This window comes from Arachis hypogaea, chromosome 7, assembly GCF_003086295.3.
Source record: "Arachis hypogaea cultivar Tifrunner chromosome 7, arahy.Tifrunner.gnm2.J5K5, whole genome shotgun sequence".
Classification (NCBI taxonomy): domain Eukaryota; kingdom Viridiplantae; phylum Streptophyta; class Magnoliopsida; order Fabales; family Fabaceae; genus Arachis; species Arachis hypogaea.
In genome coordinates this window covers 5,041,312-5,057,591 of record NC_092042.1, presented here as the reverse complement: position 1 = coordinate 5,057,591, position 16,280 = coordinate 5,041,312, and the positions used below count along the sequence as shown (strand labels likewise).

General features: G+C 32.0%; 2 protein-coding genes across 3 annotated transcripts; both read left to right on the top strand.

Moving 5' to 3' along the window:
* Positions 1–142: 142 nt before the first annotated feature.
* LOC112702142 (elongation factor 1-beta) lies at positions 143–2,186 on the top strand. Its single transcript, XM_025753058.2, has 6 exons — positions 143–430; positions 533–649; positions 779–851; positions 1,320–1,437; positions 1,641–1,754; positions 1,853–2,186. The coding sequence occupies exons 1-6, from the start codon at positions 345–347 to the stop codon at positions 2,014–2,016; spliced, it is 672 nt and encodes a 223-aa protein (XP_025608843.1). The 5' UTR covers positions 143–344; the 3' UTR covers positions 2,017–2,186.
* A 5,460-nt stretch (positions 2,187–7,646) lies between these two features.
* LOC112702141 (probable E3 ubiquitin-protein ligase RHC1A) lies at positions 7,647–10,342 on the top strand. 2 transcript variants are annotated; one of them, XM_025753057.2, is made up of 2 exons: positions 7,647–8,026; positions 9,170–10,342. In XM_025753057.2, the coding sequence occupies exon 2, from the start codon at positions 9,221–9,223 to the stop codon at positions 10,124–10,126; it is 906 nt and encodes a 301-aa protein (XP_025608842.1). In that variant the 5' UTR covers positions 7,647–8,026; positions 9,170–9,220; the 3' UTR covers positions 10,127–10,342. The 2 variants fall into 2 exon arrangements, with proteins under 2 accessions (XP_025608842.1, XP_072056026.1); XM_072199925.1 differs by having other exon boundaries at positions 7,871–8,026; positions 9,173–10,342.
* The last annotated feature ends 5,938 nt before the right edge of the window (positions 10,343–16,280 follow it).

Sequence of the window (16,280 nt, the reverse complement as noted above, 5' to 3'; positions counted from 1 at the left end):
ATTAATTAGTGGTTAAAGTAAAATTCTTTGAAAATTTTTCCTTTAGTAATATTAATTATAAATTATAAATGTAAATAGATTTTGAAATTAAAAATTTTTATTTTTATTTTTTATTTTTATTTCCTTTGAAGTGAGCACTAGTATGTAATTTTGAGAGCATAATAGCATATTGAAAGCATATATTTTGAGAAATTGAGCTCACAAGTGGGGACTGATTTAGGGTTTTCTGCGTTCATAATATAAATATCAGCCATTGAATTGATCTACGCCTCTTTTACTCTCACACACCAAGTGATACTCTTTCACTCTTTGCACTTCAATTCGAAGCCTCCCAAATCTTACCAATGGCTGTTACCTTCTCAGATCTGCACACAGAGTCTGGTCTCAAAACCCTAGAGGAGTTCCTCTCTGGGAAGACCTATGTTTCTGGGTACCAATTAATACTTCCTTCAATTACTTAAAAGAGTAATCTTTTTCATCGATTTTGAAAATTGGGTGATTCAATTTTATTTGGGCCTTTCTCTATTTGCAGGGATCAATTGACAAAAGATGATATCAAAGTGTATGGTTTTGTTTCGGAGAAGCCAGGTAGCTCTTTTCCCAGTGCTGCCAAGTGGTACGATATTGTCTCTTCCCATCTTGCCGCAAGGTTTGTTCCCTGTTCCCAATTTATTTATTTTTTTGTTGCTGCAAATTTGGATTTGTTTATTGTTGTTTATGCTAATTTAGAATTTATAGATAAGTAATATGAAAAGTTGATTCCCTTTTTAATGAACAGTTTTCCTGGCAAAGCTCAAGGTGTGAAATTTGCTGGCCAAGGTGCTCCAGCTGAAGCTGCACCTGCCAAAGCGGTATGCATGATGCATCTACCTTAATCCCTGTTTTTTTAATTGTTCTATGTATGCAATTTTACATTATACTTACTTGGTTGATGCCTTTTACTTGTTTGAATGTTTGATGCATTTTTCTTGTTGTATAATGTAGTGTTTTAGTGATTACTTCTGAGTTTGAAATCAAATGATTTGTTTTATGTTTATGCCCATTTGAGTAAGTTTGGAAATTTTAGAAAGAATGAAGCCTAATTTTGTAGCTATATTTGTATCTTTAGTTCTTTACTTACCTAGTTTCCCTGAGTGGGATTGTTAGTTGAGCTATTCGAGTTATGCTTCCTGCAAATCTGCAATGAGTTGTTGGTTTGTACTTTGTATAGATGCTCAACCTTATGTGAACTGTAAACTACAGTTACCATAATTCTACAGAAGCCAATAGGTGAACTAATTAAGCTGATTGGGTCTTTGTGGTTCATTTGGTTTTTGTAGGCGGCGGCTGCTGCTGCTGATGACGACGATCTTGATCTCTTCGGTGATGAGACAGAGGAGGATAAGAAGGCAGCTGAGGAAAGGGAGGCTGCAAAGAAGACCACAAAGAAGAAAGAAAGTAAGCTTTTTTCTACTATTGATCGAATTGTGCATTTAAATCATTGTGTTAATCGTTCATATAAATCTAAGATCAATGAATATACTTATTCAATACACTTCCCTTTCTAGTTGTTGTAATTAGGAATGTGTTTGTTTATATGGTAGAATTATAGGTTGAAAAAATTTCTTGATGGTCTTTTCGTCAATTTGACATTTTTGTAGGTGGAAAGTCATCCGTTTTGCTTGATGTTAAGCCTTGGGATGACGAAACAGACATGAAGAAGCTGGAAGAGGCTGTTCGAAGCATTCAGATGGAGGGTCTACTCTGGGGAGCATGTATGTGAATATTTTCATAAACTCATTCTTGTTCACAATTGCTGAATTTATAGTCTATATATTGTTATATTGACAAAATTTTGTTGATATTATTGCAGCCAAACTGGTTCCCGTTGGATACGGCATCAAGAAGCTACAGATCATGATGACGATTGTTGATGACCTTGTGTCTGTCGACTCCCTCATCGAGGAGCATCTCACTGTCGAGCCATGCAACGAGTATATCCAGAGCTGCGACATTGTTGCATTCAACAAAATTTAAGTCATCTTGCCATTTTCAAGCGGCCGATTAGTTTGTTTTTCGTTGATACCCCTTCCCCCCTCACTTTTTCATCTTTTAGTATGTTTGATCTATTTCAGTGATGGTTTTGTTACTAGAATTGTTGGAATTGAAAGAGAGATATATATTTAAGTATCTGCTATTTGGTGCAACTTCTAATTATTAGCTTTCAAAATTTGTGGGAATGAGCATTGAAAAAATTGGTGACAATCATCATGAAAGGAACTCTGGTCCAAGTTTTTGTCTGTTCATGAATAATTGAATAGAGTGCTTTCTTTCTAAGAGTTCTATATATGTTTGGATTTTCATTTGCAAAATACTAAATTATGGTTTGAATTAAAGTTAGCCTGTAATTTTTGTTTAAACCATGATTTCAGAGTTGAATGAAAATTCATACAATGCATTTTGGAAAGTAAAGGAAATAGTTTTGTATTTTTTAATTAATTTATTTTTTAAATGATCTACTATGTTTGGGTATATAATAAAAAAGATTATAGTGGAGAATTAATAATTTTAAGTTGAAAATAACTTGGTGGATATTGTATTATTGTCAAACATACCATTAAAATTAGAAAAATATTATATCTTTAAAGTTACTAGTGTATGTATCCATGTATAATGTACAGGAAATGTTTATTTTTCCGTAATTATGTCTAAAATATGTTTTTAAAATAAGTTATCCATAATATGATTACTTTATATTAAATAACTTCATATATTTTTTTTGTTATTTATACTAATACCAAACAATCTATAAAATAAAGAAATTCACAAAGTATTTATATTTAATAAAGAAAAGGTGTAGCATGCAATAAACAAATAACTCAATGTTTATAAGAAAAAATGAACTAAAATATTTTAAAGCAGATTCATATGTATTTATTAAATGTTATCAAATTAATAATAATAATAATAATAATAACTTGAGTAGTAGAAAATATTAATTTAAATAGTCGAAAATAATAATATATCAATAAAAAATATTAACAATTAGTTCCTAAATATTTAGATAAATTTAATAGACAGAAATAAAAAATATACTATATATTCAAAACATTGTAAAGAAAAAAAATTAAAAGTGATTTAAAAGATATATATAATATTTATAGAGATATAAAAAAAAAGATAATTATTAAAAAGATATGATATAGAATAATATAATTATTGACAAATTTTATTGTAATTAATCAATAAATATTAACAAATTTAATTATCTAATACATAATATTTTTTAAAAATAGAATCAACATGTAGACCAGCACTAAAACGTACTATGTTCAGCATATTTGGCTCTAAAACTTAAGTTCATAAATGATAAAATAAAATAGTATAATAACATTTACAAAATATAAGAGAATCGTGATAAACTTTAGAAGAATATAAGATAAAAATAAAATAAAATTATTGATCCACGAAAATATAAAAAAGAATAATGATAATTATTAAAAAGATATGAAATAGAATATTAAAATTATTAACGAATCTCAACATGATTAAATATTAAATATTAATTTGTGTACTATTAATTACATAATACGTTCTTAAAAAATGATTGAGAAAAAAAATATATACAAATTGTCACAATAATGTATTATGTCAGTATGTTTGGCACTGTAATACAATTTATTATAGAATAATATAATGATAATTGACAAATTTTACCATAATTTGTTGTAGAATAATATAATATAATAATAATTGATAAATCTCACCATAATTAATCTTTTTTGGTGTCTCTCATTATCATTAATCATTAATCATTAATAAATTTAATTATTTAATACATAATATTTTTTAAAAATAGCATCAATACGTAGATTGGGACTAGAGTACACCACATGAGCATACTTGACTCTAAAATTTATGTTCATGAATCATAAAACGAAATACTATATAACACCTACAAAAATATAAAAAATAATCGTGATAATTTTTAATAGGATATAGAATAATTTTAGAATTATTAATTCACAAAAATATAAAAAAAATCATAATAATTATTAAAAAATTATGAAATAAAATATTATAAATACTAACAAATATCAACCTAATTAATTATTAAATATTAATATTGTATGACTGATTACATAATAATTGACCAATGAATTTGGATTTAACAGTTTCTATAAATTGGGGTTGGGTCAGGAGAATCACCAAAATTTGCTTTCAATTGTTCGTGCTCTAAATATACAAAAAATAAATAAATTGTTTATGCTCTTCACACCAACAAATAAAATAGTTCATGCTCTCAATTATTGCATCATTGCATGCCAAGTATCAAAGTTGATCATTTAATTCCTTTAATCAAGCTTGATTTCATCGCTAATTTTGTTGGCCTTTTTTAACCTTTATATCCCCTTCAGAAAAATAAAATAAAAAATTTCGAAATATAAATTTTAATAATAATTTTCCCTAACTTTCGTATTTCTCATGTAAAGTCCATCTTTTCGTTTGAAACTTTATTATTTTAAAATATTTTGTTGAAATTTTGATATTTGAAAGGGTCAAGGGTGAGAGAAATGATGCTGACTCTAAAACTCTACTATTTAACAAAAATCAAGAGCTTCACTTTTATAAAATTACTCATTTTTTAAAACTAAACCATTACTCTGATTCGTTTAGTAAAAGAAGCAAAACCTAAATTATTGACCCACCAAAAAAAAAAAAAAAAGAAAGTGATGTTTCTTTCATGCAAAACACTTTTTGATAGATCCAAAACCAATAATTACATAAACATATATACATACATCATAAATTCTAGCATAATTATCTTACGATAATTATAAAAATTATATAAATGCTATTAAAATTAAAATGATCTTTTTTATATTTTAATAATATTTTTTAAATAATATTCTTTTAAAAATATTATTTTAATTTTAATAATATATTTTAAAATATCATAATCATCATAATTATTATAGTATGGTCAAACTAAAATGACTCGCATACAGATATAATATAATTACATATATATAGCTAGTTTAAACACATTGACACATATATAATTTATTTAACTCTTAAATCTTGAATAAGTCCGTTTCATATCTTAATATATAATGCAAACCTAGTAGCACAGGTTACATGTTAGTGTATAATTTTAATTTAAAAAAGAGAATAGGTGGCATAATAATAAAATATAATAATGTTACTTACAACTTAGGAGGCATAAACTCATTTGTGAATTGTGAAAGATAGGACAAACAATTCAATTACAGGACATCATCATTCATCAAACTTGTCGTTGCTTTTTAGGGTTTTCCCTTTTCAATTTCGGTACAAGTTGGCTTCATACCTCAATGTTCCACCCCCCCCCCCCCCTATGGTGGGGTAGATTCATTCATACAATTTCTGATAAATTTACAATTTCTGATAAATTCATGAATTAAAAGGATCACAATTTTTGTAAACTAAATAATTATTGTTAAATATTTCTTTTTAATTCAATGTCAGTTTTCTTTTTAAAATTAACTAATTATTGTTAAATATAATATTTATCAATACATACAAATTTAAAAATATTTACGCTTGAGAAATATTAAATTTATTTTATTTATTTAAAAAATCTAAATTTTTGTTATGAATGTTTAGGATAAAATATACCGTTTATTTCTGAAGTTTAGAAAAAAATTTAAAAATACCATTAAATTTTAATTTATTTTAATTTTATTTCAGAAGTTTTTAATTTATATCAAATATACTCTTTTAATTTCTTAAAAAATTTAGAACCAATTCAACAATAATTTTATAAGAATAACTTTTAACAGAAACAAATCAAACATAATTATTATATATTATTGTTAAATTGATCTTAAATTTTTTAAAAATGAATCTTTTAAAAATATATTTAATACAAATAAAATTTTTTTAGAACATAACTAAAACAAAATAAAATTTAAAATTATTTTTAAAATTTTTACCAAATTTCAATAACAAAATATACTTTCCCTTATTTTTTATTCTTGTTACCAGTTTTTAGTTAACTAGGATGCTACTTTATTGTCTTACATAAAATGTTGGGTAAAAAACCCAAATAAACCAAGTTGAGAAGTTTATTATCCAAATCAGCCAAAACAAAAATTATTTCAGTAATCCACCGATGGCTATTTATATATAATTCGAATCAATATGATTCGAACTACAAATGCATGTAATTCGAAACAACTTGCTTCGAATTACGTTTGAATGGATATGCATGTAATTCGAATTGACTCGATTCGAATTAGTAGGCTCACATGACTCTATAGAGTTCGAATCATATTGATTCGAATTATTCAATGTTGGTGACACTCGAATTAAGTTGATTCGAATTACTAGTGAGTTGCCTATATAATGCTACGTTAGTTAGATATATATCAAATTTTTTTTTTCACATTCTTACTTAGATAGTTGGATATATATCTTATAATTGATACAAAAGATATTTACTGTATAATTTTATTTTTCTAAAAATATTATATATATATATATATATATATTATGATTACACAATTTTAGAAATATTTAAAAAGTATTATTAAAATTAAAATTATATTTTTTATTATTTGACAATAAAATTAACAATTAAAAATTAGAGATTAATATTGCTAGGTAGCCAGTAGTTGTGGTGGCAAATTTGTACCCTAACAAAAATATTAGGGATTAACATTGTTAGGTAGACAAAAAAACAGTCAGAACTTGCCTTATTTAGCATTAATTATATAAATTTGGTTGCAGAATATTTTATTAACAAAATTTATATAATTAATTGTTAATTTATATAAATTAACTATTTAATTTTGTTAATGAAATATTCTTAAACCAAATTTATATAATTAATATTAAATAAGACAAGTTCTAGTTTTTTTTTTCTACCTAACAATATTAATCCCTAATATTTTTGTTAGGGTACAAATTTGCCACCATAACTACTGGCTACCTAGTAATATTAATCCCTAATTTTTAATTTTTAATTTTATTGTCAAATAATAAAAAATATAATTTTAATTTTAATAATATTTTTTAAATATTTATAAAATTGTGTAATCATCAAAATATATATATATATATATATTATTTTTAGAAAAATAAAATTATACAGTAAATGGTATCAACTATAAGATATATATCCAACTATCCAAGTAAGAATGTGAAAAATAAAAGTTGATATATATCCAACTAACGTAGCATTATATAGGCAACTCACTAGTAATTCGAATCAACTTAATTCGAATTACCCAGTGTCACCAACATTGAATAATTCGAATCAATATGATTCGAACTCTATAGAGTCATGTGAGCCTACTAATTCGAATTGAGTCAATTCGAATTACATGCATATCCATTCAAACGTAATTCGAAGCAAGTTGTTTCGAATTACATGCATTTGTAATTCGAATCATATTGATTCGAATTATATATAAATGGCCATTGGTGAATTACTGAAATAATTTTTGTTTTGGTTGATTTGGATAATAAATTTCTCAACTTGGTTTATTTGGGTTTTTTACCCTAAAATGTTCGTACAATATTTAAGATTAAAAAGTCGTTAGATGTTTTTTTCCACCTTAATGTAATAATCACAACAAAATTTACATTAAATTTATTAGAAAATTCATTTTCGTTTTCATTTCATTGCAAGCAGCCATATGTAATAGAAAAAGTTAGGAAGATTATAATTTCTATTGCATTTGGGAAGTAGTTACTAGGAAAATCCCATCATCAATTTATTTTTTATTTGTTCTTATTTATTATGTACTTAAATAGTATTTTATTGTACGAAAGAATCAAAGTTCTTCTTCAAGCGGTGAAAAAAAAAGTTCAGATTACTAATAAATAAATAAATAAATGAATGAATAAATAAATAAAAGTAAAAAATGAAGACTTTTCCCCTCTCAGTGGATGACCCCAGAAACCATAAAAAAGGGTCTTCTTCTTCGTCTTCTTATTTTCTCTCTCTACTTTCTCTCTCCGAAGCTCAGAAATTTGGCCTTCTAAGCTTCAATTTCCTTTGGTAAGTTATCTCTGACGAATCCTGAAGCTTTGATTCTGCCTTATCTTCCAAAAGTTTCCTACTTTTTGCTTTTTGGGAACCCTTTTTTTTCCCCTTCAGTCAGTGATTTGGTTCCGTGGAATTGAAGTGTATTGATTGCTTGGAAACCCAATTGAATTGAAAATTAGTGCTTTGATTATAACAACAGTTTGATTTGAGCTGGGATTTTCTGCTTACTCTTCAATTTTCAGTTTTGGATTTTGGGTCTCTGTATGTGTGTGATGCTTTCTCTCTACTGTGACTGAATTTGATGTTATTATTGAATCGTAATTGCTGTTTATGTGAGAGTAAACTGTGATTTGTGAAAGAATTTTGTTACTCCCTTGTTTGTCTTTGGTGATGGATTAAAAAAAAAATAATTTTATTAGAAATGACCTATTTTTCAATATGCAGATATTTTACTTTTTTTTTTGCCCCTTTTGTGTGACTTGTGTACCTGATTCCCGAAGTGAATTTTGTTGTGATGATGGATTGAAGCAAGTTTTTGTCTTACTGCACATGAAATTTTTTATTGGAATTGTTGAATTGGACAATTGTTAGAGGAATACATTCAATATTACAGAGTGGTTTGCATTTAGTTACTTGCATTTTTTTTTTCAACTTGTTTTTGTGCCTCAGAAATCATGATATGATCCAAAAGAGATACTCAAGTGATTTCTGCACTAGCAGCTCTCTGTTCTTAGTCCTGAGTTACCCTTTACTGGGAATTAGTGTTCTTATGTGCTTTTATATGCTGAATAAAGCCTTAATTGTCTTCTAGAACAACAAAAACAACAACAACAAACTGTATTTGATTTGTATTTTCATTTCCAATCCTAGGTTATTTTTGCAACAGAATTATGCTGCTGTCATCTGCGTGCAAGTCAATCATGCATTTTTTAGAATTATTTTTTAAAGGAAAAATGTTACATTTTCATTCATTTCTTGCATAGTTTTCTGTTTTCTTTTCAATCCCATTGCTGTCTGAAGAAAGCTTCCATTGATGAGGATGTACATATCAACACTATAATAAGCCAATTGAATCCTCAAGGTTGTATTGCTTATTGATTCATTTCGATTTTATAATTAGTTTTGATCTATTAGTTGTTTCTGTATTTTGTACAGAAGGGAAGTGAAATCCGGTGCAGAATTGGAGGCTTTAGTCAAAGAGAAAGAATGTCAAGTGGAGCAACGCACTGGTGTTACGAATGCAGGCAGCCAATCGTGCTCGGAGGGAGGGATGTTGTTTGTCCCTACTGTGATGGAGGGTTCGTTCAAGAACTTAATGAATTGCAAGGATTTGCGCCTCAACATGCCTTTCCATCATCACAGATGGGGGAGTTTCATCAGATGCCTGATTTTTTCGATGCTTTGCATGCTTTTATGGGGCGGAGGGGTCCTGATCCAAGGTTTGGTTTTATAGATGCTGTGGATAATTTCATGAGGCAGAGAATGGCTGGAAGGCACCCCAATTTTGATGTTAGAGGGAGGTCTGGTCCTGCCCCGGGTCCTGAACAGAGTTGGGGTGTTGTTAGTTCTGGTCCTTATTTGATCTTTCACGGTCAAGTTCCTGGATTCACCTTGGCTAATGGTGGCAGTCCAAGAGGTGGTCCGAGGGGTGTTGATTTCGGTGATTACTTTATGGGCCCTGGACTTGAAGAACTTATTGAGCAACTCACCATGAATGAACGGCGTGGTCCACCCCCAGCTGCACGTTCTTCAATTGACGCAATGCCTACTATTAAGATCACGAGTGCGCATCTTCGCCAAGATTCACACTGTCCCGTGTGTAAAGAGAAATTTGAACTGGGATCTGAAGCCAGAGAGATGCCATGTAACCATATTTACCACACTGATTGTATTGTTCCTTGGTTGGTTCAGCATAACTCGTGTCCTGTTTGCCGTGTTGAACTTCCACCTCAAGGACATGTTAGTTCTCGTGGTAGTCGAAGTGGGGGTGGAAGGAACGCCAATAGTAGTGGTGACAGCGACAGCAGCTCCAGGAGCAGGGAGAGCAGCCATCAGAGCCAAGGAAGGAGACATCCTCTATCATTTCTGTGGCCGTTCCGTTCTTCCAGTTAAAACAATAATCATGGAAGCTTCTTCTAGTTCAAATGATAATCATGGATAATAGACTGTCCAATAATGCTTGTATCTTAAACTTCGGAGGAGAAAGAGCTTTTTTAAAAATGTTGCATTTTAAACTTTATCTCATGTATGGAAGATGGTAGATAGAAGTTTGTTACAATCTTTGTACATGCAATTTGCTTGCTTAGTTGAATCTCTTTGAAACTTTTACCTGTCATTGTACAATTTTTATTTCTTCCTGCTGCTTAGTTCCTGAGATAGCTGCATTATCAGAGTATTTGGTTTATTGTGCTGGTTCATTGAAAATATGAAAGCTTCTTGATTATACTTTCTGTATATTTGAACCTAGTTTTATTCCATGTTTTGTAGCATAAACCTTTAAAGGGTGAAAAAAAAAAGATACTAAAGATAGTGCTGAAAATTTATCACTCATCTTGTCCATATAATTGTGATAAGGTTTCATGTGTCTAATTTGATAAGTATGTGTCTTGTCTTGTATCTTGTTTTGGTTAAGTGTATAATTAGAGAAGTAAAATATAATCCTTTTTCTAGACTCATCTTCTAAATATTGTGGTAAGAACCTGACTTACATAGTTTCATCTAAAATAAAATGGTAATTATTATCTATAGCAGGAAGATTGAGTCAAAGTAGCTTAGTTCTCTGTACAGTACTTTATGCCTGTTTTTGCATGAATAATCTTAGGATAAGTGCCAATGAAAAAGACAAATCATAATAAAGAAATGGGAAAGTGTCATGTAGTGGGGGCCAACTTTTGATGATAGACAAGCCTTTGTAATTTTGTCATGTCCAAAAAGCAAGAAGAGATGGACCCTTTTGCATTAATTATCATGACAATGTGTCACTCACAAGCAGCATCATTCTCTAGCACTTGTGGTTGTATCACTTGAATGAGATGTGCTATATGCATGTATATGCTTTCAAACATGTTTTAGTACTTTTCTTATTAAAGATTTAAAGTAAGGTTAACATCTTATTTTCATATCTCATTCAATAATAAATAGATTGCAAGTTAACATGAGTGAGTATTGCTAAATCCTACTGCATTTATTGTGTAGACATTGAATTGTGTTAGAATGTTCAAAGGAATATCCTAATCAAGATGAGATTCAGCCACTTAAAAAAACTTTGCTATCAAAGGCAATAAAAAAGCAGCTTAAATATAACTATCTATAATTCTTTCTAACAAGTCATTATTTACAAATATAACTCTATCTCTATACCTTCTTCATTTGGTTAGGTGGCTGGCCATTTATATATAGCTACCTGCCATATTTAAATAACAATGAGATTCAATAATATGTCTATTACTCAATTAGATTCTTATATTAAATGTTCAACTAACCCGGTTGTTTGCATACTAAAATTAAGTTTATAATAAGGTACCTACCACTCATGGGAAATGGTGTCCAAAAAAAAAATTGCAATAGTGATGGTGACAGTAATGGCGATGGTATATTGAAACCTGTATGTTGGGACTGTCTGAAAATCCACACTATTTGCGACATAACATTCATAATTCAGTTAATAATTTAACATAATAAAAAGATTAATGTTTATAATAAGGCACTTACCAATCATGATCGGGAATGGTGTCCAAGAAAAAATATAAATATTGATGGATTGTAATGATTTTATGAATTTCTTGCGAAGTTAATGCACTTTTCTTGTTGCTTGGATTAAGATGATTGGTCCATCTTATGCGACAACTCTTGTCATTGCGATTAAGTTCTGAAATCTTCGGAATCCTATTTTAATTTTTGCCTCCATGATTCTTTATGGATTCTGTAATAATCTCGTCTTTTTCTGTTGTCTTTTATCGTGTTTGAAAGAGGGATAGAAATTAAAAGATGTAAAAATTAAAATAAATTCTAATAGAAAAAGTATGAGTAGTCAATGTAATTAATATACAATGAAAATATTTTTTAAATTAACATTAAATAATAATTAAATTAATTAATTATAAAATTGTTTTTAATTTTAAATACAAAATAAATAAAGATTTCAAATAGTTACGAACACCGGTCTCCTTCATTCTCTTTCTCTCTCTCTATTCTCTCTCATTGTCAAACCGATGCACGGTCGCTACTCAACATCCACCGCCGTGGCGCCGCGTGACCTGAAACCTTCATCAACGCCGATTAGAACTGCAGCACCGAACCTTCTTCGCTGGCTTGTCTCTGCACAGTAATCTGCACGTTGTGCGCATCTGCCTGGCTCTGCCTCCTTCATCAGCCAATTGAAGACGGAATCATTGGACGGCCCCTCACATCTACCGTGTCGTCTTCTCCTCATCTGTTGAAGCTTTTTTTTCTTTTTTTATTTTTTTATTTTATAGTTACATCAAATTATAAGATTCACGTGATAAATTATACATTTTTTTCTTATTTTTTAATAAAAATTAAATTGTTGGATGATCATAGTTACTTCTTCTATTTATTCATCTTCTTTTTCTTCTATTTTAATGGTCAATTTAGGATGGTCATTTTAGTAGGTATGCGGATGATTATTTTAATTTTTACGCAGATTATTGTTTTGACTGGATTGAGTTTAATTATATATAATTAAAATATGTTGGATGTTCAATTCATTAGGTAAATAGATGATTATTTTTATTCTTATGTGGATGATTATTTTTACTAAGGGCGAGTGGCGCACTGGCGTGTGACAAGTCAAGTAGCGAAGGTGAAGTGAGATGATTATTGATGAAGGTGGGGTGGCCGTCGGTTGAAAAAGAAGAGGATATTGGAGTGAAATGGTTTGGTAAATTAGAATTTTGAATGGTTATTTTTTTGAAATAATTAATTAGATTTTTTTGAAAATTTGAAATTTAAAATTGGGGAATTTGAAATTTGAAATTTGATGTGAAATAATTGAATAAAAATTTTTGAATTTAGGATATTCTGTGAAGAAATTTTTATTATTTATTCCTATTGAGTTAAATAATTAGCCTATTGTATACATTGTTAAAATTTCTCATTGTCTCCCTACCGAGATTCTAATACATAATGTTTATAGATAAATTTCATGTATTATATAAAAGAAGAAAAAAATATTACATAATCAATAAAATTTTATTTTTGTTTCACATTTCAATCAACTCTTTTTTTCGTTTACATAAAAAAATGTTAGTTCTTTAGCATATTTTATGAGTGTGCAAGTGGTTGAAGTCGGTATTATAACACCTTTATTATCATAATATCATGCTTAAGTTATAATATTGCTAATAACAAAAGTACTACGTGTATTCATTATTGTTCATACCCTGATCCAATAATAAAGGCCCAGGTCCAAACAAAAGGCTTAAACCGAAGAATTAAGCCTAGCTAAGCACCGACCTTCACGTAAGAAGTCGGTGTTGACTACACTTACTCTAAAGAAGTCGGACATGAGATTAGCTGGCAGATAAACACTCATTCAAATGAGTAACCGCCCCTAAAATCTCTCTAACCGCTTCATCAAGCCATATCTTAACCTCCCTAAGATAATGGGACGGTTAACACCCAAAAGATACGGCACTACTCCAACGGTGGTTATTAGCTCACCACTATAAATACACTGACACCCCTCAGGTATCTCTAAGCCCAATACTCTCTAGACCTGTTCACACCCTTGCTAACTTAGGCATCGGAGTGTCTTTGCAGGTACCACCCCCATCTCTTCTCACAAACAAGTCGGACGGAGCCTCCCGAGTTGCAGATCCGTTCGGAGCCCTCCTCCTTCATACGTTTGGGCCAACCAATTCCATCCATCCCATCAATCTCAGGTTACCCACCATAACATTGGCGCCGTTGCTGGGGAACCGAGAGATCATCCATAGATGGCGGACAGATCCCACGAAGAAGGCCATGTGGAGACAGATTCTGAACAAGAGAATCTGGATACAGGCAATAACGATGTGGATTTCACCCTCTACCAGGAAATCGAGAATCAACACAGGGAAGGCACCTCCGGAGTAAAAAACCCAAAGGTAAACTCCTCAGAAGGGCGCGAGTCAGAAAAAGAAGGACCACCCCATGTAACTGAGTTCATGGGATTAGTCCACAGCCGCCTGGAGCAGTTAGAGCAGGAGCGAGAGCGGCAAAAGGAAACTGAAAAGCGCCTAAAAGAGGAGATGGAACGACGAAAAGAGTTAGAAAGAAAACTCTTAAAATTGGAATCCTCCCTCAAAAGTCGCAACTCCCGTGACGAATAAGAAGAGCCACCCTTAGGAGGGGAGGATCCCTTTAGTGAGGACATAATGAGGGCTAAAGTTCCGAGGAGCTTCAAAAGCCCTGATATGGACCTCTACGATGGAACCACGGATCCAAAGCATCACCTGAGCAACTTCAAAAGTCGGATGTACATAGCTGATGCCTCCGACGCTACGCGATGCAAAGCCTTCCCGACCACTCTATCGAAAGCAGCGATGAAGTGGTTCGATAGCCTCCCCCCAAGGTCGGTTACCAGTTTTGAAGACCTCTCAAGGAAGTTTTTGATGAGGTTCTCAATCCAGAAAGATAAGGTGAAACATGCACCGAGCCTCCTGGGAATAAAACAGGAGGTCGGAGAATCTTTACGAGCCTATATGGAAAGGTTCAACAAAGCATGGTTGGAGATCCAAGACCTGCCCACAGAGGCAGTCATAATGGGATTAGTTAATGGACTTAGAGAAAGTCCCTTCTCGCAGTCCATATCTAAAAGACATCCCGTTTCTCTAAGTGATGTACAGGAAAGAGCCGAAAAGTACATCAACATGGAAGAAAACGCCAAATTAAGAGACCTGAGTTGGCGACCTGGGCCCCTCCCTCAACAAAAGAGAGGGAAAGGGAAACCAAGAAAAAGGAAGAACTCGGTCTCGAAAGGCCAAGAAAATATCACTCTTATACTCCTCTGAAAGTTTCTATAGTGGATGTATATAGAGAGATTTGCAATACTGAGAGACTGCCACCCCCTAGACCCATTAAAAATAAAAAAGGGGGGAGCCGCAGCGATTACTGCGAGTACCATAAAATATATGGTCACTCCACAAACGACTGCTACGACCTTAAAAATGTGATAGAAAAGCTGGCTAGAGAAGGTCGGCTTGATAGATATCTCATAGAAAGGTCGGACAGTCATGGAAAGAGAAAACGAGATGATATGGATAGAAGAGACCCACCACCGCAGACCCCAGAGAGACATATCCATATGATCTCAGGAGGGTTTGCGGGAGGGGGACTTACCAAATCCTCTCGCAAAAGACATCTCAAAAGAGTTTACCAGGTCGGGGAGGAGTCACCCGACCTTCCTACCATTTCATTTACAAAAGAAGATGGGCAAGGAATAATCCCTGGACACGATGATCCAGTAGTAATAACTATGATCCTGGCAAATGCCCATCTCCACAGAACCCTAGTAGACCAAGGAAGCTCGGCAGACATTCTCTTCAAGCCTGCTTTCGACAAGCTAGGGTTAGATGAGAAAGAGTTAAGGGCCTATCCCGACACCCTATACGGATTAGGGGACACGCCAATAAAACCACTAAGATTTTTACCCCTTCATACCACTTTTGGAAAAGGGGAAAAATCAAAGACTCTGAGCATAGACTTCATAGTCGTTGACGTGGGGTCAGCATATAATGCTTTAATCGGCAGAGCTACCCTTGATCGGCTCGGAGCTGTGGTATCCACTCCCCACCTCTGCATGAAATTCCCGACCTCAGCGGGGATAGCAACGGTACGGGGAGACCAAAAATTGGCAAGGAAATGCTACAATGAAAGCCTAAATCTGAGAGGAAAGAACAGAGAAGTTCACACAATAGAGCACGGCGGTACAAGAGCCAGAGAAGAACTGCGACCACAACCGGGAGGAAAAACCGAGGAGATACAGGTCGGTAAAGAGGAAGGGAAAAACACTTATATAGGAGCCAACCTAGGGGAAACTCTAAAACAAGAGTTGGCTAAGCTCCTAAGAGATAATTCCGACCTCTTTGCCTGGAAGGCCTCTGACATGCCTGGGATTGACCCCGAGCTCATGTCCCATAAGCTCTCGGTTTATCTAGGATCCCGACCCGTACAACAAAGAAGACGCAAGCTCGGCCCAGAACGAGCCCTAATAGTAGAAGAGCAAGTACAGGCACTCCTGGAAGCCGGCTTTATTAGAGAGGTT

Coding starts and splice junctions, on each gene's coding strand:
- LOC112702142 (XM_025753058.2), top strand. CDS start 345: ATGGCTGTTACCTTCTCAGATCTGCACACAGAGTCTGGTCTCAAAACC. Junction 650..778: donor TCTTCCCATCTTGCCGCAAG/GTTTGTTCCCTG, acceptor TTTAATGAACAG/TTTTCCTGGCAAAGCTCAAG. Junction 852..1,319: donor AAGCTGCACCTGCCAAAGCG/GTATGCATGATG, acceptor TGGTTTTTGTAG/GCGGCGGCTGCTGCTGCTGA.
- LOC112702141 (XM_025753057.2), top strand. CDS start 9,221: ATGTCAAGTGGAGCAACGCACTGGTGTTACGAATGCAGGCAGCCAATC.